At 39.6% G+C, this 27,857-nt stretch overlaps 1 protein-coding gene across 11 annotated transcripts in view; it reads right to left on the bottom strand.

Moving 5' to 3' along the window:
- SPIDR (scaffold protein involved in DNA repair) overlaps positions 1–27,857 on the bottom strand; it is a 469,038-nt gene that overhangs the window by 245,360 nt on the left and 195,821 nt on the right. For all 11 annotated transcript variants that reach the window (XM_051844476.2, XM_008255503.4, XM_070076568.1 and 8 more), the window contains one exon: positions 26,026–26,245. In XM_051844476.2, coding sequence (XP_051700436.1) covers positions 26,026–26,245 — 220 coding nt within the window. The remainder of the gene's footprint in view (positions 1–26,025; positions 26,246–27,857) is intronic.

Here is a 27,857-nt window from a genome sequence, read left to right as displayed (position 1 = left end):
AGCTCCTGGCTCCAGAATGGCCCAGTTGCAGCCATTGTAACCATTTAGGGAATGAACCAGCAAATGGAAGACCTCGCTCTCTGTGTCTGTAGCTCTGCCTCCCAAATAAATAAATAAATCTTAAAAAAAAAAAAAAAAAGAAATTACACTCAGAAATGCCCTCAAACACTCTCATGATAGAGGCCAGTAAATACTATAAAATCTACAATTGTACTGATTAGCACTGTGCTGTTATGCTAGTAGCTTGAACCAATAGATTTTTTTTTTTTTTTTTTGACAGGCAAAGTGGACAGTGAGAGAGAGAGACAGAGAGAAAGGTCTTCCTTTGCCGTTGGTTCACCCTCCAATGGCTGCTGTGGCCGGCGCGCTGCGGCCAGTGCACCACGCTGATCCGAAGGCAGGAGCCAGGTGCTTACCCTGGTCTCCCATGGGGTGCAGGGCCCAAGCACTTGGGCCATCCTCCACTGCCTTCCAGGCCAGAGAGCTGGCCTGGAAGAGGGGCAACCAGGACAGAATCCGGCGCCTCGACCGGGACTAGAACCTGGGCACCAATAGATATTAAGAAAAATAATTGTTACTAAACAGGCTATTATATTTGCTATACTATATTATTTCTGTATTAGAGCTTCTTCCTTATGAGATTTTTCTAAGGTTTCACTCCCAGATATCGTTGTGCTTTTCTTGTGTAATGATCTGTCTGCAGATAGGGTCCTGAGCCCTGGTGTTGACTACCACTGCCTGCTTGCTTCTCTTGTACACAAATTTAGGCATCCTGAATCCCTGCAATTTTGTAAGCCAATTAAAATCAGTTTTCTAATAAGACAGGATGTACAACAGCAAAGCAAATCTATGTACCCTGATGACTTAGGCACACAGTCTTTTGGTCTAGAAAGAGCAGAAGAACTGGGTCAGAGGTGGTAGTCAAGGATGAGGAGTCCCTGGGTGTATGAGATCAGTGAGGAGTGCAATGCCTTGCTGGAAAAAGAAACAAGTGAGACCCAGGAACTGCATAATTGAGAAGCCATTGACTATGTCTTCCAACTTAAGAAACGTAGTCCAACTTTGGCTACCATTTGTTGAGTGGCTGTTATTTAGTGGCAGCGTGCTGGGTGATTTCATATCATCTTTTCATAACACCCTCGACAACTTCATGAGGTAGCTATTAATACTCAGCAGGAACCGCAGATTCATGTCGATCTAGGAGGGTGTCCAATTTCAGTCATAAAGCAAATATCTAGAAGCCTTAAAACACAATATTCCGCCCTGTAAAGCCAGTGCTCTTGCAACCTTGCCTTCTAACTGTGGAAGAATACTCCGATTTCACATCATGTCACGAGTTTAGATATAGCAGACCTGGATGTTTCCCCTGTGTAGCAACACTTGAACCATCTAACGCCTAAACTCACAGCTCCAATAAAGGCTGTCACACACTGACATGATATCTAAAAGTACTCCCAAACATATGGAGTGAAAATAAGTTACTTTACTGAGCTTTTTTCTACTGAAAATATACATGCTTCACAATATTTCAACTTAACATTTTGGATTTCAATGGCTACCCTTAAGCTGGTTCTGATTGATAGTCATATTATTGAGTGCTAGGAACAATTTCTAAAAGAAAAACTTAAAAGAGGTAATTCTAACAACATAAATTTTCTGAGAAAATCTGTAATCACTTTTTCAAAGATGTTAGGATATATTTTTTACTAAAATAAAACCAATAACTAAGAAAGTAAACTGTTCTTTTTCCAGTTATATTATTTAGATCACACAATTCTAACCATCTATCTTTTTTTATTTTGGGACATTTTACATAGGTCTTTTTGTCTCTCTTACTAATATGCTTATTATTTTATCTTTTCTTCATATTTAAAACTGGACATGAAGTGCTGCAGCATTCCATTTTCCAGGAGATATAAAAGGAAAGCAACATACAGTGTTTTATGTCATTGTTCCATTAAAAGTTACATTTACATGCTCAGATTACTTATGAGGGTGATAATTACCTAAATTTATCAAAGAGATATTCTCTTAGAAACCTTATTAGAATAGTACTTATTCTTAAAAATATTTATTTATTTATTTGAAAGGCAAAGTAACAGGGGTTGGGGGAGACAGAGACAGACATACACACATACAGAGAGAGAGAGAGAAAGAGAGAGGGAGGCAGGCAGGCAGAGATCTCTCTACTGTTTGAGTTTCCAAATGGTCCCAATAGCTGGGGTTGGGTCAGGCCAAAGGCAGGAACCAGGAACTCCATATGGGGTACCCACATGAGTGGCAGGGGCCTAAGCACTTGGGCAATTTTCTGTTGTCTTCCTAGGCACACTGGAAGGGAGCTTGATTGGAAGCAGAGCAGCTGTTTCTCAAACCAGCACTCTGATAAGGTATGCTGGCATTGCAAGCAGTGGGTTAGCCTGCTACGCCACAACACTCACCCTTAGAGGTTACATTTTTTTTTCCCATTTTTTAAACTTTTATTTAATGAATATAAATTTCCAAAGTACAGCTCATGGATTACAATGGCTTCCCCCCCATAACGTCCCTCCCACCTGCAACCCTCCCCTTTCCCACGCTCTCTCCCCTTCCATTCACATCAAGATTCATTTTTGATTCTCTTTATATACAGAAGATCAGTTTAGCATACATTAAGTAAAGATTTCAACAGTTTGCTCCCACACAGAAACATAAAGTGAAAAATACTGTTTGAGTACTAGTTATAGCATTAAATCTCAGTGTACAGCACACTGAGGACAAAGATCCTACATGAGGAGTAAGTGCACAGTGACTGCTGTTGTTGACTTAACAAATTGACACTCTTGTTTATGGCCTCAGTAATCATCCTAGGCTCTTGTCATGAGCTGCCAAGGCTATGGAAGTGCCCTGAGTTCACTGACTCTGATCATATTTAGACAAGGCCATGGTCAAAGTGGAAGTTCTCTCCTCCCTTCAGAGAAAGGTACCTCCTTCTTTGAAGACCTGTTCTTTCCACTAGGATCTCACTCGCGGAGATCTTTCATTTAGGTTTTTGTTTTCTTTTTTCCCCAGAGTGTCTTGGCTTTCAATGCCTGAAATACTCTCATGGGCATTTCAGCCGGATCTGCATGCCTTAAGGGCTGATTCTGAGGCCAGAGGGCTGTTTAGGACATCTGCCATTCTATGGGTCTGCTGTGTATCTCACTTCCCATGTTGGATCATTCTCTCCCTTTTTGATTCTATCAGCTAGTATTTGCAGACACTAGTCTTGTTTATGAGATCCCTTTGGTTCTTAGTCCTATCATTATGATCAATTGTGAACAGAAATTGATCACTGGGACTAGTGAGATGGCATCGGTACATGCCACCTTGATGGGATTGAATTCGAATCCCCTGGTATGTTTCTAACTCTACCGTTTGAGGTAAGTCAGCTTGAGCATGTCCCGAATTGCACATCTCTTCCCTCTCTTATTCCCACTCTTATATTTAACAGTGATCACTTTTCAGTTAAGTTTCAGCATTTAAGAAGAATTGTGTATTGATTACAGTATTCAACCAAAAGTATTAAGTAGAACAAACAAAAAAAATACTAAGAGGGATAACATATTAAGCTGCTCATCAACAGTCAGGGTGAGGGCTGATCAAGTCACCGTTTCTCATAGTGTTCATTTCACTTTAACAGGTTTCCTTTTTGGTGCTCAGTTAGTTGTCACCTATCAAGGAGAACAAGTGGTATTTGTCCCTTTGGGATTGGCTTATTTCACTCAGCATAATGTTTTCCAAATTCCTAACAGGGATCACTTTTCAGTTAAAATTTAAACCCCTAAGAATAATTGTGTGTCAATTACAGAGTTCAACCAATGGTACTAGAACAAAAAAAATACTAAAATGGATAAAGTATTACATTGTACATCAACTGTCAGGACAAGAGCTGATCAAGTCACTGTTTCTCATAGTGTCCATTTCACTTCAACAAGTTTCCCTTTTGGTGCTCAGTTAGTTGTCACCGATCAGGAAGAACATATGATATTTGTCCCTTTGGGACTGGCTTAATTCACTCAGCATGAAGTTTTCCAAATTCCTCCATCTTGTTGAAAATGACTGGGTTTCGTTGTATGCTGTGTAGTATTCTATAGAGTACATGTCCCATAATTTCTTTATCCAGTCTACTGTTGATGGGCATTTGGGTTGGTTCCAGATCTTAGCTATTGTGAATTGAGCTGCAATAAACATTAATGTGCAGACAGCTTTTTTGTTTGCCAATTTCATTTCCTTTGGGTAAATTCCAAGGAGTGGGATGGCTGGGTTGAATGATAGGGTTATCTTCAGGTTTCTGAGGAATCTCCAGACTGACTTCCATAGTGGCTTAACCAGTTTGCATTCCCACCAACAGTGGGTTAGTGTCCCTTTTTCCCCACATACTCGCCAGCATCTGTTGTTGGTAGATTTCTGCATGTGAGCCATTCTAACTGGGGTGAGGTAAAACCTCATTGTGGTTCTGATTTGCATTTCCCTGATTGCTAGTGATCTTGAACATTTTTTCATGTGTCTGTTGGCCATTTGGATTTCCTCTTTTGAAAAATGTCTCTTGAGGTCCTTGGCCCATCTCTTAAGTGGGTTGTTTGTTTTGATGTTGTGGAGTTTCTTGATTTCTCTGTAGATTCTGGTTATCAACCCTTTATCAGTTGCATAGTTTGCAAATATATTTTCCCATTCTGTTGGTTGCCTCTTCACTTTCCTGACTGTTTGTTTTGCAGTACAGAAACTTCTCAATTTGATGCAATCCCAAATGTTAATTTTGGCTTTGACTGCCTGTGCTTCTGGGGTGTTTTCCAAGAAGTCATTGCCGGTACCTATATCTTGCAGGGTTTTTCCAATGCTCTCTAATGATTTGATGGTGTCAGGTCATAGATTTAAGTCTTTAATCCATGTTGAGTGAATTTTTGTGTAAGGTGAAAGGTAGGGGTCTTGCTTCATGATTCTGCATGTGGAAATCCAATTTTCCCAGCACCATTTATTGAATAGACTGTCCTTACTCCAGGGATTGGTTTTGGATCCTTGATCAAATATGAGTTGGCTGTAGATGTTTGGATTGATTTCTGGTGTTTCTATTCTGTTCCGTTGGTCTATCCATCTGTTTCTGTACCAGTACCATGCTGTTTTGATTACAACTGCCCTGTAGTATGTCCTGAGATCTGGTATTGTGATGCCTCCAGCTTTGTTTTTGTTTTGTTTTGTTGTACAAATCAGTGCATGGCTGTAAAGATCACTGCATGGTCTTTAGATTATTTTAATTATGAAAATAGCCCAACAAACACACCTCTATTCCTCAATATATAGTTTGATTCTTATATGAAAGTTAGAAAAGAATTTAAAAAAGAAAATGTGGGAGCCTGTGTTGAAGCTGCCATATTGTCTGCCTTGCTAGCACCTCTCCTGAACTCAAGAAGCAGCCAAAGGGGGCTAGAATTCAGCTACATCTGTCTCCTGAGCAGCATTTCAGGATAATGCTGCGTTCAAGTAACAGAAATTAATTAAAAGTTTCCTTTTCCTACATTGTTGGGATGCCCACTGACATTGCCTTGGTACTTGATAAGAAGCTATGAAACATATCCACAACACAGGGTTGTTACCCCAGAGGTCTACAGGAACTTAAAACAATAATACACTATTGGTTTTCAATGACTTAGTGTCCATGAAATTACTGGAGAAAATGACAATGGTCATTCTCTGAGTTTTAGAATTTGGACTTAGCCATGGACTCATTTAATTGCTTCCAGCAAATCCACTACCCTTAAAGTGTATAAGCTCTGCACTTCATCTGTAAAATGGGAATGACAAACTCTACTGACATCTTACAAAGCAAGCAGGTAATAAATGAACTTCAATGAACTAGGTTCTACTCTTAATTAAATCATTTTTATTATCCTTAAGTATCTTGATGTCAGAAAAAAATTAAACGGGTGTTTATATTTTCTTTTGCTAGGGAAAAGCTCTGGAGCTCACTGTCACGAAGTAGGGATTTACAAGTACATTTGGGGCCCGGCGCCATGGCTCACTTGGCTAATCCTCCGTCTGTAGCACTGGCATCCCATATGGTTCTAGTCCTGGTTGCTCCTCTTCCAGTCCAGCTCTCTGCTGTGGTGCAGGAGGGTAGTGGAGGATGGCCCAAGTGTTTGGGCCCCTACATCCGCATGGGAGACCAGGAGGAAGCGCCTGGCTCCTGGCTTCGAATTGGCGCAGCGCTGGCTGCAGTTGCCATTTAGGGGGTGAACCACTGGAGGAAGACCTTTCTCTATGTCTCTCTCTCTCACTGTCTGTACCTCTACCTGTCAAATAAATAAATAAATAAATAATCTTTTTTTAAAAAAAGTACACTTGTACATCCCTGATTTGTCTAAATGAGAAAATAGGCATAGGCAGCCTGATGGCACCACAGACTCCCTATAGGCAGAGGGCTGCCCTCCAATCCTTTGAGAAAGAGGCTCCATGCTCACAGCCAGCAGAGTATGATGCTGGGATTGGAGCTGGGAGAATCTTCTGGGCATTGATATTTTCACCTTTGGGTTATTCTTATGAGATAATACCTCCAAAGCAGCTAGGAAGGATATTTTTATTGAGACAAATTATTAAGTAATATCACAATAAACATGCTCATTTAAAAATCTTATTTTTCAATTTTTCTCAGAATATATTCCTGCATAGCATTAAAAGAAGATCTATTTTATTCAAAATTGTACTCTATACTATGCTTGGGATTTGTAGTCAATACACAGAAAACAGGATATAGATAGCAGTCCTTAATTAAAAAATGGGATGTTTTCCCTTTTGGTCAGTTTTCTTTACCCAATAAGGAACATTGAAATCCCTGTACAGTATCCCCAAGTGGGCTGTGAGAGAGAAGCTTTCCCATGTGAGAACAACTGAACTCCAGTTGTTGTGCCTGCTCCTACGTATTCTCCTGTCTGCACTGCAGAAACAGGAAGAGAGCCCTCTGGTCAGATGAATACTACCAATCCCTCCCACTGCAAGCCCTCTTCCTTATAAAGGTAGATGAGAATGAAAAATTTCCAGCCATCCTTATATTTGCTAGGGTAGGAAGATCCACAACATCACATACTTTGATAGCTACAAATACTAGCATACAAATTCCCATTCTCTCTCTCGTTCCTCAGAAACAAGCTGATATCTAATTTTGAGATCCTGTGAGAGAACATGAAAACTATATGGTTAATCGGCTATTACAAAGCCAAGATATCCACTTAAGCCACAAATGATACTTGCTTGTAGCCAGGAAACTCAACAACACAGGAGGGAAAGCAAAAATGTCACTACAGATTCTACTGAATATGTTACAATGAGCATATGTGGAAAGCACCATGATGCCATTCAGGAGAGAACAACCAAGTTTGTGTGGTATTGGAAGGAAGATGGCAAGGAATGTACAAAGAAAAAGAGAAGGAGAATTAGCATTTTCCCAAGCAGACCATGGATGTGCAAGGATACCCCAGAAAGAATTAAAGGAAGTAGAGAAGAAGAAAGAATGACTACAAAAGGAGGAAACTGTGCATGGACCTTCTGTGGTCAGAACAAGCCACTATCATTTTGAGAATGGGCCTAATCAAAGGTTACCTCCATTCTGACTCTGAATTTATCTTATAGATTTTTATCTCTACATGAAAGAGAATGAATGAGAGAAATCAACAAAGAACTTAATTCCAGATGCAAGAGGTGCAAGTATAGCATATTATACTTCTGTGATGTGAACACATAGAAGACAAGAGAATATGACTGTTTCCAAGACATTTTAAGCAAAAATAAATCTATATTAAATTATAAAATAGGGACAGGTAGTTGGCATTGTGGTTAAGATATTGCCCTCATACCATATTGGTGTGTCTGTGTTTGACACAACAGCTCCTGCTAATGTGTACCCTGGGAAGCAACAGGTGATGACTCAAGTACTAGAGTCCTTGCTATCCATGTTAGAAACCCAGACTGAGTTCCCAGCTTCTGGTTTCAGTAGGGCCCATCCCGGTCTGGTCCAAGCATCTGAGGAGTAAACCAACTGGATAAAGATCTCTGTCTTGCCACCTTTCAAGTAAATCAAATAAAATAGTTTTAAAATGGTAAAATATACTGTCTTTTTTAAAGATTTATTTATATATTTGAAAGGCAGAGTTACAGAGAGGCAGAGGCAGAGAGACAGAAGTTTCCCATCAACTGGTTCACTCCCCAAACGGCTACAACTGCTAGAGCTGGGCCAAATCAAAGCCAGGAGCCAGCATCTTCCTCTGGGTCTCCCATGTGGGTGCAGGGGCCCAAGCACTTGGGCCATCTTCTATGGTGTTCCCAGATCATAGCAGAGAGCTGCATTGGAAGTGGACCAGCCAGGACTTGAACCAGAACCCATATGGGATGCCGGCACTGCAGGTGGGGGCTTTATCTGCTACACCACGACACCAGGCCCAAATAAACTATTTTTTTCACATATGTTATTTAACCTGATAGGTCATAGTGTGCACTGGCGTGGTAAGTGATATGTCTTTCAGGAGGGCAGCACTGGAGAACACCATCTGGCGTCTCATAGGCCACACTTGTGGTCAGGACTTCAAGATTTGTGCTCTTTAACACCTCACCCCTAGAAGACCAGGGTCAGAAAGCAAAAACATTTTAAACAGTGAGGTTTTTTTGTTTGCTTTTCCAATCTTTACCTTTGTGATAAAGAATAAAAACGGACCAATTGGGAGGTGGCATTAGATATGAAGCATTCCATTCATTCAATAATGTTTAATATTTAACCACAAGTTTATTGCTTTAACCATAAAGTTCTTAATAGGACTTCAAAGGTGGGTCAAAATTGCTTTATGTCTCTGACAAGTCACTGCTTGCGTTGTTGCATCAGAAATACGTGTTCTGAGTTCAGTGCTGTCCAGCTTCTCTGAAGTAAATAGACTTTGCTCTTGGCAGATGAAGTATAGAGCTCTCTCATGTTAACCACACTCTTTCAGAAACAAGTCAATAGCACATCTCACCTCTATGACTTCACTTGGTTTATTCCACATGTGTATCTCAGCAAGCAGTGTTTTACTTGATATTTGGAACTCCTTACATTCTACAAAATTATGTCCTAATTTTCTCTAGAATTTTCACTCAGTTTTGAACTGCCTTCTTGTTTTTTGTACCCATTTTTATTGTGGTAAGACATTTATAAATATATTTTACCACTCTAACCAATTTAAAGTGAACAATTCAGAGACATTAAGTATATGCCCAATGTTGTATAACCATCACTACTGTTTCCAGAACTGTCTCATTAACCCAAGCACATACTTTGTAATTATTAAATAGTAATTCTTCATTTCCCTAATCCCTTGGTCACCTCAACTCTACTCTCTGTCTCTATGGATCATTATTCTATGTAACTCAGACAAGTAGAACTAAATAATATTTTCCCTTTTGTGACTCACATATTTGACTTAACATAATGTTCTCAAAGTTCACCAGTATTATAGTATCTATCAGAATTTTTTTCCTTTTTAAAATTATTTATTTCAGAGGCAGAAAGAGTTATTGAGAGAAGGTTCTCATCCAGAGGTTCACTCTTCAAATGCCCACAATGGGTGGGATTGGCTAGGCTGAAGTTGGAAGCCAGGAAGAAATTTAGTCTGAGTTTTGGATGGCAGGGTCCCAAATACCTGAGCTATCACCTGTTGCCTCTCAGGATGTGCATTAGCAGGAAGCTGGAATTGAGAGCAGAGCCAGGACTCAAACCTAGGGACTTCAATATGCAATGTGGTGTCTCCTTTTTAGGGATGAATAATATTCTATTATATGTACATGCCATATGTCTATTGTAAATATGCCTATGAACTTTATAGTACAATCATCTTTATGAGTGTCTCTTTTCTTTTGGATATATTACTAGCAGTAGTATGAATCTATTAGCAGATGTACAATCTGCAAATATTTTCTCACATTGTAAAGGCTGCCTTTTCACCCTTTTTTTTTTTTTTTTGAAAAAGGTTTTATTTATTTATTTGAGAGGCAGATTACAGAGAGAGAGAGAGAGACAGACAGACAGACAGACACAGGTCTTCCATCAACTGGTTCACTCTCCATGGCCGCAGCAACCATAGCTGGGCCTATCTGAAGCCAGGAGTCAGGAGCTTCTTCTGGGTCTCCCATGTGGGTGCCGGGGATCAAGCACTTGGGCCATATTCCACTGCTCTCCCAGGCCATAGCAGAGAGGTCGATCGAAGAACAACTGCATCTCGAACCAGCACCCATATGGGATGCTGGTGCCACATGCACAGGATTAACCTACTGTGCCACAATGCCAGCACCTGCCTTTTCACTCTTGATGGTATCATTTGATGCACCAGTTTTTAATTCTGATGGAGAATAATTAATCTATTTTTTCTTTTGTTGCCATGCTTTTGGTGTCATATCCAAGAAATCACTGCCCAATCTAATGTCATGAAGATCTTCTCCTACATTTTCTTCCAATAGTTTTATGGTTTAGGCTCTAAAATGTAGATCTTTGATCTATTTTGAGTAAAACTATAAAGACAGTGCAATATAATGGTGCAATACAATATTCTGTATATGGATATCTAATTTTTCAAAGACCATATCTTGAAAAGACTGTCCTTAATGAATGGTCTTAGCCATCTTGTCAAAACTTATTTTTTCATATAGGTAAAGGTTTTACTTTTGGGCTCTCTATTCTGTTCCATTGGTCTGTATCTCTGCCCTTATAACAGTACCATATTGTTTTAATTATTGTAGCTTTGCAATAAGATTTGAAACCAATTTATTCTTCTGTCTCATGATTGTTTTGGATATTTGAGGTCCCTGAATATTCTTTATGAATTTTAAGATAGGTTTTCTTATTCTACAAAAAATAGATTTGGAACAGATGAAGATGACAACACAACATACCAAAATTTTTGGGATACAGCAAAAGCAGCATTAAGAGGAAAGTTTATTATAATTGTTGCCTACATCATGAAATTGAAAAGGCATCAAATAAATGACCTAACAATGCATCTCAAGGACATAGGAAACCAAGAGCAAATCAAACCAAAATTTAAAAAGAGAAGAAATAAACAAATTTGAAACAAAAAAAGATACCCAAGTTCAATGAAAGGAAGTGTTTTGAACAAATAAACAAAACTGATACACCATTAGCCCAACTAACCAAACAAAAAAAGGCATAAGACACAAATTAATAAAAATCAGAGATGAAAAAGGAAACATTACAATGGATACTACATGAATAAAAAAATCACAAAGAATTACTACAAACAGCTATATATCAACAAATTGAAAAATCTAGAAGAAATAGATACATACAGTTTACCAAGTTTGAGTCATGAGGACATAGAAAACCTAAATAGAACAATAATCAAGATGGACACTGAATCAGTAAAAATCTCCCAACAAATTAAGGCCCAGGACTGGATGACTTTACTAGTGAATTCTACCAAACTTTTAAAGAAAAACTGATTCCAATTCTTCTCAAACGACTGAAATCAACTGAAAGGGAGGGAATCCTTACAAACTCCTTCTATGAGGTCAGCATCACCTTAATTCCAAAATCAGAAAAAGGTGCAACAAAAAAAGAGAACTATAGGCCAATATTCCTGATGAACATAGATACAAAAATCCTCAAACAAACAAACAAAAAAACTAGCTAATTTAATCCACATTAAACAATACTAGCTAATCTAATCTTATCCCTGGTATGCAGGGATGCTTCGATATATCATATTAACAAACTGAAGAATAAAAGCCATATGATTATCTTAATAAATGCAGAGAAAGCACTTGATAAAATAAAACATAAATTTATGATTAAAAAAAAAACTTTTGCAAATTGGATATAGAAGGATCATTCCTCAGGACAATCAAGGTGATATATGATAACCCCACAGCCAGCATTATGTGAATGGAGAAAAGTTGGATTTCCAATAAAATCTGGAATCAGACAAGGATACCCATATTGACCATTGCTAGTCAATTAGTCAATAAAGTTCTGGAAGTTTTAGCCAGAGCCATTAGGCAAGAAAAACAAATCAAAAGGATACATATTGGAAAGAAGAATTCAAATTATCCCTGTTTGCAAATGATATGATCATTTATATAGGGAAACTGAAAGACACCACTAAGAATCTATTAGAACTCATAAGAGAGGTTGGCAAATTTGCAGGATATAAAATAAAGACACAAAAATCAATAGCCTCTATATACACAGACAATGCCATGGCTGAGAAAGAACTTTTTTAAAAAATTAATTAATTTATTTATTTGAAAGAGTTACAGAGAGAGAAGAAGAGGCAGAGAGAGAGAGAGAGAGAGACAAGAGAGAGAAGTCTTCCATCCGCTGGTTCACTCCCCAATTGGCCGCAACTGCCAGAGCTGTGCTGATCTGAAGCCAAGAGCCAGGAGCTTTTCCCGATCTCCCATGTGGCTGCAGGGGCCCGAGGACTTGGGCCATCTTCTACTGCTTACGCAGGCCATAGCAGAGAGCTGGGGCAGAAGAGGAGTAGCTGGGACTTGAATTGGCGCCCATATGGGATGCTGGCACTGCAGAAGGAGGCTTTACCTGCTATGCCAATAGTGCTGGCCCCGAGAAAGAACTTTTAAGATCAGTTCCATTCAAAATAGCTACAAAAAAATTGGATTCCTTGGAATACATTTAACAAAGAAGGTGAAAAAAAATCTCTACAATGAAAACTATAACACATTAAACAAAGAGGGGCTGGCACTGTGGTGTAGCAGTTAGGCCTCATTTGCAGTGCTGGCATCCCATATGGGTGCCGGTTCGAGACCTGGTTGCTTCACTTCTGATCCACCCTCTGCTATGGCCTGGGAAAGCAGTAAAGGATGGCCCAAGTGCTTGGGCCCCTACACCCGTTTGGGAGACCTGGAAGAAGATCCTGGCTTCTGGGTTCGCATTGGTACAGCTCCAGCCGTTGTGGCCAATTGGGGAATAACAGGCGGATAGAAGACACCTCTCTCTCTCTCTACTTTTCCTTCTCTCTTTGTGTAACTCTTTCAGATAAATAAATAAATCTTTTTTTAAATAAAATAGAAGAAGTCACAAAAAATGAAAACTTTCATGTCTGTGGATTGGAAGAATTAATATCATTAAAATGTCCATACTATACAAAGTGAATTAGAGTAATGTGATCTCAATCAAAATATCAATGACATTCTAAAGGAAATGATTCAAAAATTCATATGGAAAGGAAAGACACCCTGAATATCTAAAGCTATCTTAAACAACAACAACAAAAAAACAAAGTTGGAGGTATCACAATACCAGAAATCAAGACATACTTCAGGGCAGTTGTCAACCAATGTTTTACAAATCAGCTAAAATCAATCAATGGAGAAAAGATAGTCTCTTCTACAAATGGTGCCGAGAAAACTGGATCCATGCAAGCAAAAGTATGAAACAAGATATCTACCTAATAACATCTTATACAAAAATCAACTCTAAATAGGTCAAGGATCTAAATCTATGACCTGATAGCACCAAATTACTAGAGGAAAACATTGCAGAAACTCTGCAAGACACTGGCATAGGTAAAGGCTTCTGGGAAAAGATCTCAGAAGCACAGGCAATCAAAACAGAAATTGACAAATGAGGTTATATCAAGTTAAGAAGTGTCTGCAATGCAAAAGAAACACTCAGAAATGTGAAGCGGAAAGTTAACAGAATGGGACAAAAAATTTACAAACTATGCAAGAGATAAAGATTAATACTGGCATCTATAAATAACTCAAGAAATTCAACAAGAAAACAAACAATCCAGTTAAAAAAATGGCAAAGGAAAAAAAAGAAAGAAATAGGCAAAGGACATAAATAGGCATTTTTCAAATGATGAAATTCAAATGGCCAACAGATACATGAAAAATCATAATGATAGAATTAAGAGTCAAAGGGATCACATAAACAAGACTAGTGTCTGCTAAAACTAACTGATAGCATTAAAAAGGAGAGAACGATCCAACATGGGAAGCAGGATACACAGCAAACTCATAGAATGGCAGATGTCCTAAACAGCACTCTGACCTCAGAATCAGCCCTTAAGGCATTCGGATCTGGCTGAAGAGCCCACGAGAGTATTTTAGGCATGGAAAGCCAAGACACTCTGGCAAAAACAACAACAACAACAACAACGAAACCAAAAAAACCCACACACCTAAATGAAAGATCTCTGTGAGTGAGATCCCAGCAGAAAGTATGGGCCATCAAAGAAGGAGGTTCCTTTCTCTGAAGGGAGGAGAGAACTTCCACTTTGACTATGACCTTGTCTAAGTAAGATCGGAGTTGGCGAAATCAAAAGGCTTCCATAGCCTTGGCAACTCATGACAAGAGCCTAGGGTGATTACTGATGCCATAAACAAAAGTGTCAACTGTTAAGTCAACAACAGGAGTCACTGTGCACTTACTTCCCATGTAGGATCTCTGTCCTTAATGTGTTGTACAATGTGAATTAATGGTATAACTAGTACTCAAATAGTATTTTTCACTTTATGTTTCTGTGTGGGAGCAAACTGTTGAAATCTTTACTTAATATATACCAAATTGATCTTCTATATATAAAGAGAATTGAAAATGAATCTTGATGTGAATGGAATGGGAGAGGGAGCAGGAGATGGGAGGGTAGCGGGTGGGAGGGAAGTTATGGGGGAGAAGAAGCCACTATAATCCAAAAGCTGCACCTTGGAAATTTATATTTATTAAATAAAAATTTAAAAAAAGAAAAAATGCTCAGCACCACTAGCCATCAGGGAAATGCAAATTTAAACTACAAAGAGGTTTCACCTTGCCCCAGTTAGAACGGCTATCATCAAAAAATCAAATGCTGGCAAGGATGTGGGGGAAAAGGTACCTTAATACACTTTTGGTGAGAAAATACACTAGTATAACCATTACTGAAGACAGTATAGAAATTCCTCAGAAATCTGAACGTAGATCTACCATATGACCACTCCCAGGAACTTACCCAAAGGAAATGAAATCAGTATATTAAAGAGTTATCTGTGCCCTCATGTTTATTGCAGCTTAATTCACAATATAGAAATATGGAACCCAACCAGATGTTCATCAACTGATTACTGGATGAAGACAATATGACATATACACACTATGGAATACTATTCAACCATAAAAAAGAATGAAATCCTATCTTTTTCAAAGAAATGGAGGCAACTGGGAACTATTATGTTTAGAGAGGTGCCGGCACCGCAAGGCGGAGGATTAGACTAGTGAGCCGCAGCGCCGGCTCTTCCACTTCTGCTTCCACTGTTGGATTCGGAGTCATCCCTATGATCTTATTTAAGCGTAATTACTCTTTTAAAGGTACTCTCTCTAAACATCATCAAATTCTGGTGTGTAATAGAAGTTAGGACTTCAACATATGAATATTAGGAGAACACAATTCAGACTATTACATCTTGTTTTGTGCCCTAATGTGTGGTTTAATCTGGAGAATGTTTTGTATGTACTTAGAGAGCCTAGGTACTGTGTCATGTTTGTGTGGAGTGTTCCATGTATATCTATTAGATCTACTTGGTTTTATGTTCTCTATTTCTTTATTAATCTTCTGTATATTTTCTCTGTTCACTGCTGAAAGTGGAGTTTTGAAGTTGCCAACTATCATTGTGCAGGACTTCTGTTTTTCCCTTTGATTCTGTCCATTTTTAATTCATATATTTTGGGGTTCCTTTCTTAGGTTTGCACATTTTAGAATTATTACATATTCTTACTATAGAGAATATTTCATCAACATACTACATCCTTTGTTGTGTCTTGTATCTTTTTTCAAATTTAAAGTCTATTTTTTATCTGACAAGAACATGGCCTCAGTTCTCTTTAGTTACCGTTTGCAAGGAATCTTTTCCATTTTTTAATTTTTGTTCGTATTATGTCCTTATGTTTAAATAGTCTTGTGGACAATATATAGATAACATCTTGCTTTATTAATTCTATTTATCTATTTCTTAATAGTTGAGTTTCAGTCATCTACATTTAATGTGATTACTGAGAAGGAAAGATTACTCCCATTATTTATCTATTATTTCTTACATGTCATATATATTTTTGTTCTTCAATTTGTACTCTGTACAAAGCAATACATACACCCCATTACTGTTTTTTTTTTTCTTTTTTTTTGGTTGCTGTTGATGTTTCTTTTGTGTGTATCACTTTAGTTCTCTTCTTTCCCTAATTATTTTGGGAACTAGAATTACTATCTTATAATTATAACAACATACCTTGGATAATAGCAACTAAGCTGCAATAATAGACAAATACTGTACATGTGTCCCTATCCTTTTATATTGTTAATGTTACTTTATACATTATATGTCTTAACACAGTTTTGCAATTATTGCTTACCTACTAAATTATATAAGAAAAATTACAAGCAACACCAACATTACAAACAATAACAGTGTTTTTTTTTTTTTTTTTTTTTTTTTGACAGGCAGAGTTAGACTATAAGAGAGAGAGAAAGGTCTTCCTTCCGTTGGTTCACTCCCCAAATGGCCGCTACAGCTGGCATGCTGTGCCGATCCGAAGCCAGGAGCCAGGTGCTTCCTCCTGGTCTCCCATGTGGGTGCAGGGCCCAAGCACTTGGGCCATCCTCCACTGCACTCCCGGGCCACAGCAGAGAGCTGGACTGGAAGAGGAGCAGCTGGGACAGAATCCAGCGCCCCAACTGGGACTAGAACCCAGGATGCCAGCGCTGCAGGTGGAGGATTAGCCAAGTGAGCCGCGGCGCTGGCCAATAACTGTGTTTTAATATTACCACAATCTTGGTTGACTTTCTTGTTTCCTGTCTTTCCTTCACATACTGCATCAAACTCATCAGCAAGAACATATTCTGAATCCACTGTTTCCCATCAAACTCTAAATTTTCACTTTCTTTCACACTTGAGAATCTCCTAAAGCTTCATAAATACTTTTACTCTGGCCTTCTAGAGAAAGTCAATTCTCCACGGACTTCTAAGTGTCAATCAGATCATACCCTCTCTCTTTAGGAAAGCAGAGGAAACTAAATCACAGCTTGTTAACACTTGTGTACAGGTTCTCCAATCTCAACTCCTGCCACTCGTGTCTTGGAATTTCTACTCTGTACAAAGCAATACATACACCCCTGCATACATCTTACACCATGCCATTCCGGCTTTTCTGATTTTCACTAATGTGGTCTCCATTCTTTCGTATGCCCACACAGTCCCTCCCCTGGCTCATTTCAACATAGCCCTTATGGCTCAGTTCCAGTATCACCAACTGTAAGAAGCCACCCTTACACCACATCTCTCTACCTGTTCCCTCCTCAGTACACGTACACATAAATCCTTCCCATCCACACATATAACCACCTGGCCCGACAGACTACCTACCAGTTGTACCTACTGCCTCAGTATTCTCACATCCCCGTACATGTTGGTATACTCAGAAGAACCTTTTATAATTTCCTCTTCTATCATACAGTGGGCTCCTTAAGGGTAGAGACAATTTGCCATTCATTTGGAACACTATATTCCTCTTTTCTAGCACAAGGCCTATTATGTAGTAAGTAAACATTCAGTTTCTTTAAATGACTGAAAAAATCAACAGTCTTTCTAATAAAACTGAAAGCAAAAGAAAGTTGACTATGTGTCGCTCCCCCTCTTCATGGAGGAACGACACTAAACCCTGCCTAGGCTTCATATCCGAGTCACAGCACCATTATGTCGCTCCCCGTCTTCGTGGAGGAACGACACAGGACCCTGCGTTGTTCTTTTGTCTGCTCGGCCCTCCCCGGGTTTGCTGCTGGTTCTTCCCGGGTTGGCTACCGTCCTTCCACCCTACCACTTTCCCCACTTCGACGGGGGAGCGGCACACCGCCGGCCGGCTCTCTCAGGGGCTGCACAGGTGTTCCTTCAGATAGATGTTCCTGGTGCATGTTGTCTCTCTCCTCCTTTATAGTCCTCTTCCACCAATCCCAACTCTGCTACCCACACGCCGAGTACGCTGCTCTCCTCCAATCAGGAGCTGGTCCTGCTGTTTATTGGTTGAACTGGAGGCAGCTGTGTAGAAACTGTTTCCTCCTCTCCCAGCGCCATATTGTGGGAGAGCAGATGCATAGAATAAGTCTTAATTCCAGTAACAGTCTAGTCCGAGTTGCTCCCAGTTGCTCCCCACAACTATGTCTTCATAATGATTTAGTTCTTATCATTAATTGTATAGTCATTGTGGTTGCAGTTGTGGAAAAGTGATTAAGCTGTCATTTGCAATGTTAGCATCTATATCAGAGAGTGCTAGTTCAAGTCCTGGTTGCTCTGCTTCTGATCTAGCTTCCTGCTAATGTACCTGGGAAGACAGTAGATGACTAAGTACTTGGGTCTCTGCCACCCATGTGAGAGACCAGGATCCTGGCTCCAGCTTGGCTCAGCCCTGGTTGTTGTGGCTATTTAGGAGTGAACCAATGCATAGAAGAACTTTCTCTTTCTATTTCTTACTCTCTCTGATATTCTGCCTATCAAATAAACAAATCTTAAAAAAAAACTAGTCATTGACTGTCTACTATGTGCTAAGCTTTATTCTAGGCAATGGAAATACAGCAGTGAAGAAAAATCTTTATTTGCAAGCTTTAGCCACAGCTATATGACATAAAACACACAGGGAAGTATAACTATTGGGAAGAAAACAAAAAGTTATTGTAAATGATATTAACTATAGATACAAAAGTTTATTATATAAGGCAAACATGCAAATTGATAAGAAAGCCCATAGGACCTCAACAAATGCATAAATAAAGGTTAAGGTAGACAATTAAAAAAAAAAAAAGATATGGTTACCAGTAAATAAATCTAAGGAAAAGCATTCAATTAGACAATTATTAGGTACTTCATCCTATGGTTTATAAACTCGATCTTATTAAGAAGTCATAGCAGCAATGGCAACACATATGCTCTTTAATTTACTAACACAATTCCTAGAGTTCATGCTGGAAAATAACCTGAAGAATGGGCCAACCTATTCATATAACAATGTCTACTACAGAGTTTTTATGACAGCACAATACCTGATATATATTACATGCTAAGAATATGAAAGGGATTAAAGAAATTATATCATATTAGCAGCCATAAAAAACATTGAATGTGATCCTGGTATGATTGAGAAACTGACAGCAAGGATAATAGTTATGACCTTTATAAGTTGCTATGGCAACAATACTATCAGGCTCAAAAACTCATATTCTATGACCAAGAATTTCTACTTCTACAAATGTCCTAAGAACATAATCAGAACGAACTACAAGGATGACTATTTCTATTTCAAGTTCTGTTTAAAACAGGCCATAATAGAAATCAACCTTGAAAATACAGGACAAGAGACTGCTTAAATTATGATATTTCCATATAGTAAAATATTAAGTAATCATTAAAAAGATGATTATATGGGGGTAGGCATTTGGCCTAGTGGTTAAGACACTAGTTGAGATGACTACATTCCATTTCAAGGTGTCTACTGAGTTTGAGTCCAGGCTCAGCTCCCATTTCTACCCAGGGAGGCAGCAGGTAATGACTCAGCAATTGTATCCCTGAGATGTATGTGTTAGCCCATGGTGGGTGCAACACTTGTGCATGATACCGTATGAAATGCACAAAGAATCAGTGCAGTATTCAGTGTGAGCACCGATCCCATTGCAATGACCCACTCCAGGCAATCAGGGAGCTCTGAGTGATTGGAACCACTCGCAATGATTGCCCAGAGACCCAACTACACCCTGCACCCTCTTGTGCAGTCATAGTTCCCACAGTCTCAGCACCAGAGCCTGTGATATGTTGAGAAGCTGGAAGCACCTCACATTCCTACATGGGTGTCCAGGCCCGTCAATCTTCCCAGCCAGACTCAAAGTCAGTGGGGAATGTGGATTTTTCCCTTTGGTAGAATCCCTGGATTACACATGCGCACATGAGCTACTGGCTGTAGCCCCTACTTGTTTCACAATGTTGCCTTTTCCCTGATCCTTGCTTGGCACCTGCAACCCAGCTGTTGCCACTGCTACTGCTGTCAAGATCACATCTTGTCCCAGTCAGATGCTCGGCACATGCACAAGAGCGTCTGTAGCTGCTGCTTATGTCTGAAATGGCATCCGCCCTCTCTCAGCTAGTTGCCAGATGCCATTGTGGGGGTAATGGAGAGAGAGATGTACCCCAACCCTGTTTTTTTTTTTACTGGGTTAGCAAGTACCTTATCCCCCTTAGGGCTCCAGGACATATGCATGCCAAGATCTCCCTTTAGCTATATCACCAGTGGCAAGGGCTGCTACAGTCTGTCTCACCTCACTCTCCAAAGCTGGCACTTTCTCTATTCTTGGCTGCTGGGGTTACATACTGTGTCCATGCTCGTACTGTGCATCTGCACCTTCCACATAGATCCACAGCATCCCTCTTCCTTCCGAGAATTCCCACTGTGGTTTTCTAACTCTCCCCTTAGACCCCTCAGAATGTACTTCCTCCACCTTTTTTTTTTTTTTCTTACCATTACTCCTTTCCCTATCCTGCCATCTTGGATTCTTTACAAATGAACTAATTAAAATTTTTCAGAAAATGATTACATGTATTCACTAACACAGAGAGATACCCATGATAATGGGAAAAGTCAGTGCAATGGTCTGGGTGTATGCTTAGAATTTAGGTGTCTGAAACTTAGTCTCTACAGTCAAACATTAACATTATTTGTAGATGGGGCTTTTGGGAGGTGCTTGGGATTACATCAGGTCATGAGAGTGACACCACATGATGGTAATTAAGAGACAATACAAGATGAGGAGGAGAGACCGGAGCTAATTTGCTTGCTTGTCACAGCCAAGTGATACCTTCTGCCATGTTACAATGAGGCATGATTCCCTCAGCAGATGCTGGCACCACACTTTTGGACTTGCCAGTTTCCAAGTCTCAGGTGTTATGCACTCTCAGGTATTCTGTTATCACAACAAAAAATGAATGCAGTCAGGTATCATTCTTTCCCCCATTCCTCCATCCTATTAAGATGCCTTTTCTGGGGGGAAGCAAAGTATTTGACACAGGTATGCCAATAAATATTTTTGAGTGAATAACAGGCATGTTGGCAGACCCTTCATATCACATATTTAACATTTTCCTGGCCCTCATTCTGGTAATTAGATTTGGCGTAAGAAATAATCAGCCAGATGTTCTACTTCCCTCTCTCATCAAATATCATCACAGAAACTTCCTTCACTATTTTTTTTCAATATCTGTGTTTAACTTGTGAGTTGTTTCTTTGGAATCATATTATATTTAAAGGTTTCAGTTTCCTTCAGAAGTAAAACTTGTTTATTCAGTTATTAATGAATGTTTCAGCTTTGTGGTGCAGATATGGAATTCATTATTCTATTTTTATGTGCTTTAAAATTTACAGATTAAAAAACTTTTTAAAAGAAGTTCTTACTGTAATACAGTTATGCCTATTTTATAATGCAATTATTCTAAGCAAGGCATTTTATGTCTATGTTCATTTTCAGATTGTTAGGGCCAAAGGAATATTACATTGCATAGGAATTCAATGGAAATTTATTAGGCAACATTTACAGAGGGCTTTAAAGTCCTTGGGGTAAACAGTTATTGTACCTCAACCCATATTTATGACTAAAGGACAAATAAGAGTGAATAAAGACTATTGATTTCTTAAAAATAATTTTCCCACATAGAAAAATAGTTTAGATGAACACAAAGGCTAAAGCAGGAAAAGGATACAGTCTACAAAGAAGGAAATATTCAATATGTCTTGTCAAGTTTCCATTGGAATAAAAAACTATCTAGTCCTTTTAAAAATGAGTAGGCTGTTAATGAACAACTTAATACATTATCCCTATTAGCAGTTTTTTTTGTCTGTTCTACTTAATATGACTGGTTTAATCCTGTAATTAATACACAGTTATTCTTAAATGTTGAAATTTAACTGAAATGTGATCCCTGTTAAACATAAGAGTGGGAATAAGAGAGGGAAGAGATGTACAATTTGGGACATGCTCAAGCTGACTTGCCCCAAATGGTAGAGTTAGAAACATACCAGGGGACTCCAATTTAATCCCATCAAGGTGGCATGTACCAATGCCATCTCACTAGTCCAAGTGATCAATTTCAGTTCACAATTGATTATAATGAAAGGACTAAGAGTCAAAGGGAGCACATAAACAAGTCTAGTACCTGCTAATACTAACTGATAGAATAAATAAAGGGGAGAGTGATCCAACATGGGAAGCGAGATACTCAGCAGACTCAAAGAATGGCGGATGTCCTAAACAGCACTCTGGCCTCAGAATCAGCCCTAAAGGCATTCGGATCTGGCTGAAAAGCCCATGAGAGTATTTCAGGCATGGAAAGCCAAGACACTCTGGGGAAAAAACAAACAAACAAACAAACAAACAAAAAACAACAACAACAAAAAAAAACAAACCTAAATGAAAGATCTCTGTGAGTGAGATGAGTGAGATCCCAGTGGAAAGAACAGGTCTTCAAAGAAGGCGGTACCTTTCTCTGAAGGGAGGAGAGAACCTCCACTTTGACTATGACCGTGTCTAAACAAGATAAGAGTCAGAGAACTCAAGGGGCTTCCATAGCCTTGGAAACTCATGACTGGTGCATAGGGAGATTACTGATACCATAAACAGGAGTGTCAATTTGTAAAGTCAACAACAGGAGTCACTGTGCAATTATTCCTCATGTAGGATCTCTGTCCTTAATGTGCTGTACACTGAGATTTAATGCTATAACGAGTACTCAAACAGTATATTTCACTTTGTGTTTCTATGGGGGTGCAAACTGTTGAAATCCTTACTTAATGTATACTAAACTGATCTTCTGTTAAAAAAAAAAAAGAAGAAGAAATTATCAATTCCCAACTTGACTCTCACTGGGATTAAACATGACAACAGGTCTGATCTGATTTCATCATCATTTAAAAAATCATCTATTATTTTTCACTTTATGTTTCTGTGTGGGAGCAAACTGTTAAAATCTTTACTTAATGTATGCTAAACTGATCTTCTGTAGATAAAGAGAATCGAAAATGAATCCTCATGTGAATGGAAGGGGAGAGGATGTGGGAAAGGGGAGGGTTGCGGGTGGGAGGGACGTTATGAGGGGGAAGCCATTGTAATCCATAAGCCGTACTTCGGAAATTTATATTCATTAAATAAAAGTTAAAAAAAAAATGAGTTGGCTCCCCCCACCCATTAGTGTGGGCTATTTTTAAGTGGCATCTAGACTGACTTTGGTTAATATTTGGAAAAATAAAACAAACTCTTAATTAAAAAGCAGAAACTTCAAACAATAAAGACACATGATAGCCACTGAGAGAGGTCTCAGAAGAAACCAACTACCAACCAACTCCAACACTTGATTGTAAACTTCTGACGTGCAGAATCAGGAGAAGTCTTATCTGTGCTATTTTGTTAGAGCCATCTGAGTTGAGCAATACAAAGAGTATATAGTCTGTCTTCTTGGTAATGAAATGAGACCATGGAAAGAGAAGAGGAACTGCATCTCCTCCCCATTGCTTCTCCTGCTCCACAGAGACCCTAACTTTTCCTCCTACCCTGGGGACCCTGAATGTTCTTCCTACCCCAGAATTCCTGACTGTTTCTTCTGCCATAGGGAATCCAACTTCTTCTCCTACTACCCCAGGAACCTCAAGTGTTATCTTATGACCTGTTTTCTGCAAAAGAAGACTGTGATATCTTTTAGACATGAAAAAATATGTTATCTACATCACTATATTAGATTACTGAACAGTGCCAAAATGTACCATAACTTTAGCCTATCCCATGTTGATGACTACATTAAGGCTGCATTTAGATTTTAGATGTTTGAGCAAAACATTTCTGACATTATCTTTTACATAAATATCTTCATATTCTTATAGGGTAATGTCCTAGGAATCAGAGTTCTATATCTAAGTGCAGAAAACATTAATGTTTATGAATACAGCCAAAACAGGTACCAACTTCCACTTCCACTAACATATGAGAATGATTAATATTTGTCAATATTTGCCAAAGTATCTTGTTTTATATTATTGATAGTTATAAGAACAAACTTCTTTCATCTGTTTGTATATATTAACTGTATTTATGTATTTGATTCCCTCTTTTGAGGTGGCATTCTGAGAAAGTTCAGTCAAATGGCTCCAGATAAGTACATCAAATGACATCTTATGAGTATTTCCTATATTTTCACTTCTATCAGTTTGCAAAAGCTTTTTTTTTTGAAAGGCAGAGTTAGACAGTGAGGGAGAGAGAGAGAGAGGTTCAACCCCAAGGTGGCCGCTACGGCCGGTGCGTCGCGGCCGGCATGCTGCGGCTGATCCGAAGCCAGGAGCCAGGTGCTTCCTCCTGGTCCCCCATGCGGGTGCAGGGCCCAAGCACATGGCCCATCCTCCACTGCACTCCCGGGCCACAGCAGAGAACTGGACTGGAAGAGGAGCAACCGGGAGAGAATCCGGCGCCCCAACCGGGACTAGAACCGGGGTTGCCAGTGCTGCAAGTGGAGAATTACCCTAGTGAGCCGCTGTGCCAGCCAGTTTGCAAAAGCTTTTACAGATGGAATCAATAGCTGCTGCCACCTGTCTGTTAGGCACATGCATTCGAAGTTGTCTTTCTACATGCATTTAAAGTAGTCTTTCAACCTATCTTCCGTTGGATGACATGGTATATAAAAAAAGAAGCGTCTCATTTATCATTTTTAGAACCAGTACAGGGCTTCCTGCACTAATGTTCTTCAACCCATAATCCATTTATGGAGCACAAATAAAGAAAAACAGCCAGAAAAAAGGTACAAGAAGGAGTGAAGGAGACAGAGGGAAGAAAACCACCAATGATACACAAGAACCCACAGCTCTCACACAAGGGACTTCTGGAAATGTCATGAGAAAGTCACCATGGACACCAAGATGTGTAGATCCTATGCTATAGATGCAGTAGAAAGATCTCTCCCGTGGGAAGAAAGTATAACGTAAGGACTTTTAAGTTACTTCCAATTCTAAGAATCCAAGAATTGCACAAATGAAAATCAATAAATAACATAAAAAAGAATGTAAGATAAGGCTACTCAAGCCTTCACTCAAAAGTGAAAAAATTTTCTTCTTTTCTTGGTGGAACTTAATATCTCATGCAAAAGAAAACTAATGTGGCATTCAGGAAAATAATTTCTGATCCAATAATAAACAGTTATGCACCTAGTGTTCAAACGCAATTGTGGGCCAGGGCAGTGGCTCACTAGGCTAATCCTCCGCCTGTGGCGCCGGCACCCCGGGTTCTAATCCCGGTCGGGGCGCCGGATTCTGTCCCAGTTGCTCCTCTTCCAGTCTAGCTCTCTGCTGTGGCCTGGGAAGGCAGTGGAGGATGGCACAAGTGCTTGGTTCCTGCACCTGCATGGGGGACCATGAGGAGGCACCTGGCTCCTGGCTTCGGATTGGTGCAGCCCACTGGTCATAGCAGCCATTTGGGGGGTGAACCAATGGAAGGAAGACCTTTCTCTCTCTCTGTCACTGTCTAACTCTGCCTGTCAAAGAAGCAAAAAAACAAAACAAAACAAAAAAACCCCACGCAATTGTGTCTTAATTCAGGCTTTTCATCCTCCCTTTCAAGTGACTACCAAAGAAATATTGAAGTTAATATGTATTATTCTATTGTAACATAATATATATTATTAAAATGATTTTTCTGAGGACAAAAACAGAACATTCTTTACATAACATGTAGGCAAGCATCCTGATACAGTTGTTTCCCCATCCCTTCTCCCCAAATATTAACATCTGCTGCCAGAAGTACAAACAAGCCATCAAAGACAATCTGTTGCTTCTGATACATAAAGCCTATGTCAAATCCTGGCTTTCTTCCCTTGCATTTCTCTATAATAAAGTGACAAAAATGTTGCTGATAAAAATGTCTTTTCTTATGAGACAGGACTCACAGCTGGTGACTACTGGACCCAGTTCTTTGTACTCACCAGGGAGGAAAGATGTGGATGATGTCCTGGGGACGTCCTCTGAGGTGTCCTGCAGTCTCCCTGGTGAACAGAACCTTCAGGCTGGTTCCAGGCCCGCGTGTCACATCTCGGGAAGGACTGGCAGCTGGTGGCCCTCCTAATTGCTCACACATAGCAACTTGCATGGTACATTCCTCATGCAGCTCCAGAATTTTCACAATTAATACACTAGATTTTCCACCTAGAAATTGAATAAAAGAACAAAAGCAAAAATGAAGCCCAAAACATATGCTTCAAGCATGAATAAAGTATCATGAAGAAGACTCAGTTGATTAATTTTCTTCACCTACAGAAAATGGCCTACACATTTTGCAAAGTAAAATACAGAGCCATCATGCTAACTGTTAGATACTTCTTTTCTTTTTAATTTAATATTTTATTTATTTATTTGAGAGGTAGAGTTACGGTGAGAGGGAGACAGAGAGAAAGGTCTTCTACACACTGGTTTACTCCCCAAATGGCCTCAACAGCCTGAGCTGTGTCCATCCAAAGCCAGGAGACAACAGCTTCTCCTGGGTCTCCCACATGGGTGCAGGAGCCCAAGTACTTGGGCCACCTTCTACTGCTTTCCCAGGCCACAGTTGAGACTAGAACCGGCACCCATATGGGATGCCAGTGCCATAGGCGGAGGATTAACCTACTGTGCCACAGCGCTGGCCCCTGATAGATCTTTCCTTAGTCAAAATACATCTGCATATTACATTTAATACATTCATTTAAGAAGCATAAAATGAATAGTCTTCTATCTTAAAGGAACAGTCATCTCTATACAGACACCTCAGACCCATGTTTTTATTTCAAAATTTGAACAATGTTGATAACCATTTTTCTCTCTTCTACACACCTTCTCCTCATTACTTGCTCTGATCTTCTGCTTTAAAAGCATGTTTATTACTGGCTGACTGCAACTATTGTGATGATGGAAAAGGTTAAGAGGTGAGGATTTACATGGACAGCTAAGTGTTGAAATTAAACAGTTGTTATATGATCTGGATTCAACTACTGGCTCCCTAAATTGGCCAAGTTACATAGCATTTCAACACCTTAGTTTTCTCATTTGTCAAATGGAAGTCATGCCACCTGTCCTAGGGAACATCTATGAGAATTAAATGGGAATGCACAGCCTGTCACCCAGAAATCTGAGATGTGTACCTAAAACCATCACATGCACCAGTAGGACAGGTAAGCTGTAATGTGTGCATATAATAGAATACTGCACAGCGCTGAAGTGAGGGAACCAGATCTCTATGTACCAGATGGAGAGATTTAAACAACAAAAGAAGGGATGAACAAGAAACCAATAAGAGATCTTTCATGGATCCTTGTGCAATACCTATATAGAAATATACACAAGAAGTTGCTAATATACAGAAAAGTCCTAATATTCACTGTCTCTCAGGAGAGAGAAAGAGGAGTATGACTCAGGAAGGGAACCTAGGGTATTTCAAATTGATCTGCCATATTATTTCTTTTTTTTTTTTTTTTTTTTGACAGGCAGAGTGGACAGTGAGAGAGAGAGACAGAGAGAAAGGTCTTCCTTTTGCCGTTGGTTCACCCTCCAATGGCCGCCGCGGCCAGCGCGCTGCCGGTGCACCGCGCTGATCCGATGGCAGGAGCCAGGAGCCAGGTGCTTTTCCTGGTCTCCCATGGGGTGCAGGGCCCAAGTACTTGGGCCATCCTCCACTGCACTCCCTGGCCACAGCAGAGGGCTGGCCTGGAAGAGGGGCAACCGGGACAGAATCTGGTGCCCCAACCGGGACTAGAACCCGGGGTGCCAGTGCAGCTAGGTGGAG

Source organism: Oryctolagus cuniculus, chromosome 6, assembly GCF_964237555.1.
Source record: "Oryctolagus cuniculus chromosome 6, mOryCun1.1, whole genome shotgun sequence".
In the NCBI taxonomy this organism is placed as follows: Eukaryota; Metazoa; Chordata; class Mammalia; order Lagomorpha; family Leporidae; genus Oryctolagus; species Oryctolagus cuniculus.
The sequence above is the reverse complement of the archived record's forward strand: the minus strand, read 5'-3'. Positions and strand labels throughout refer to the sequence as shown.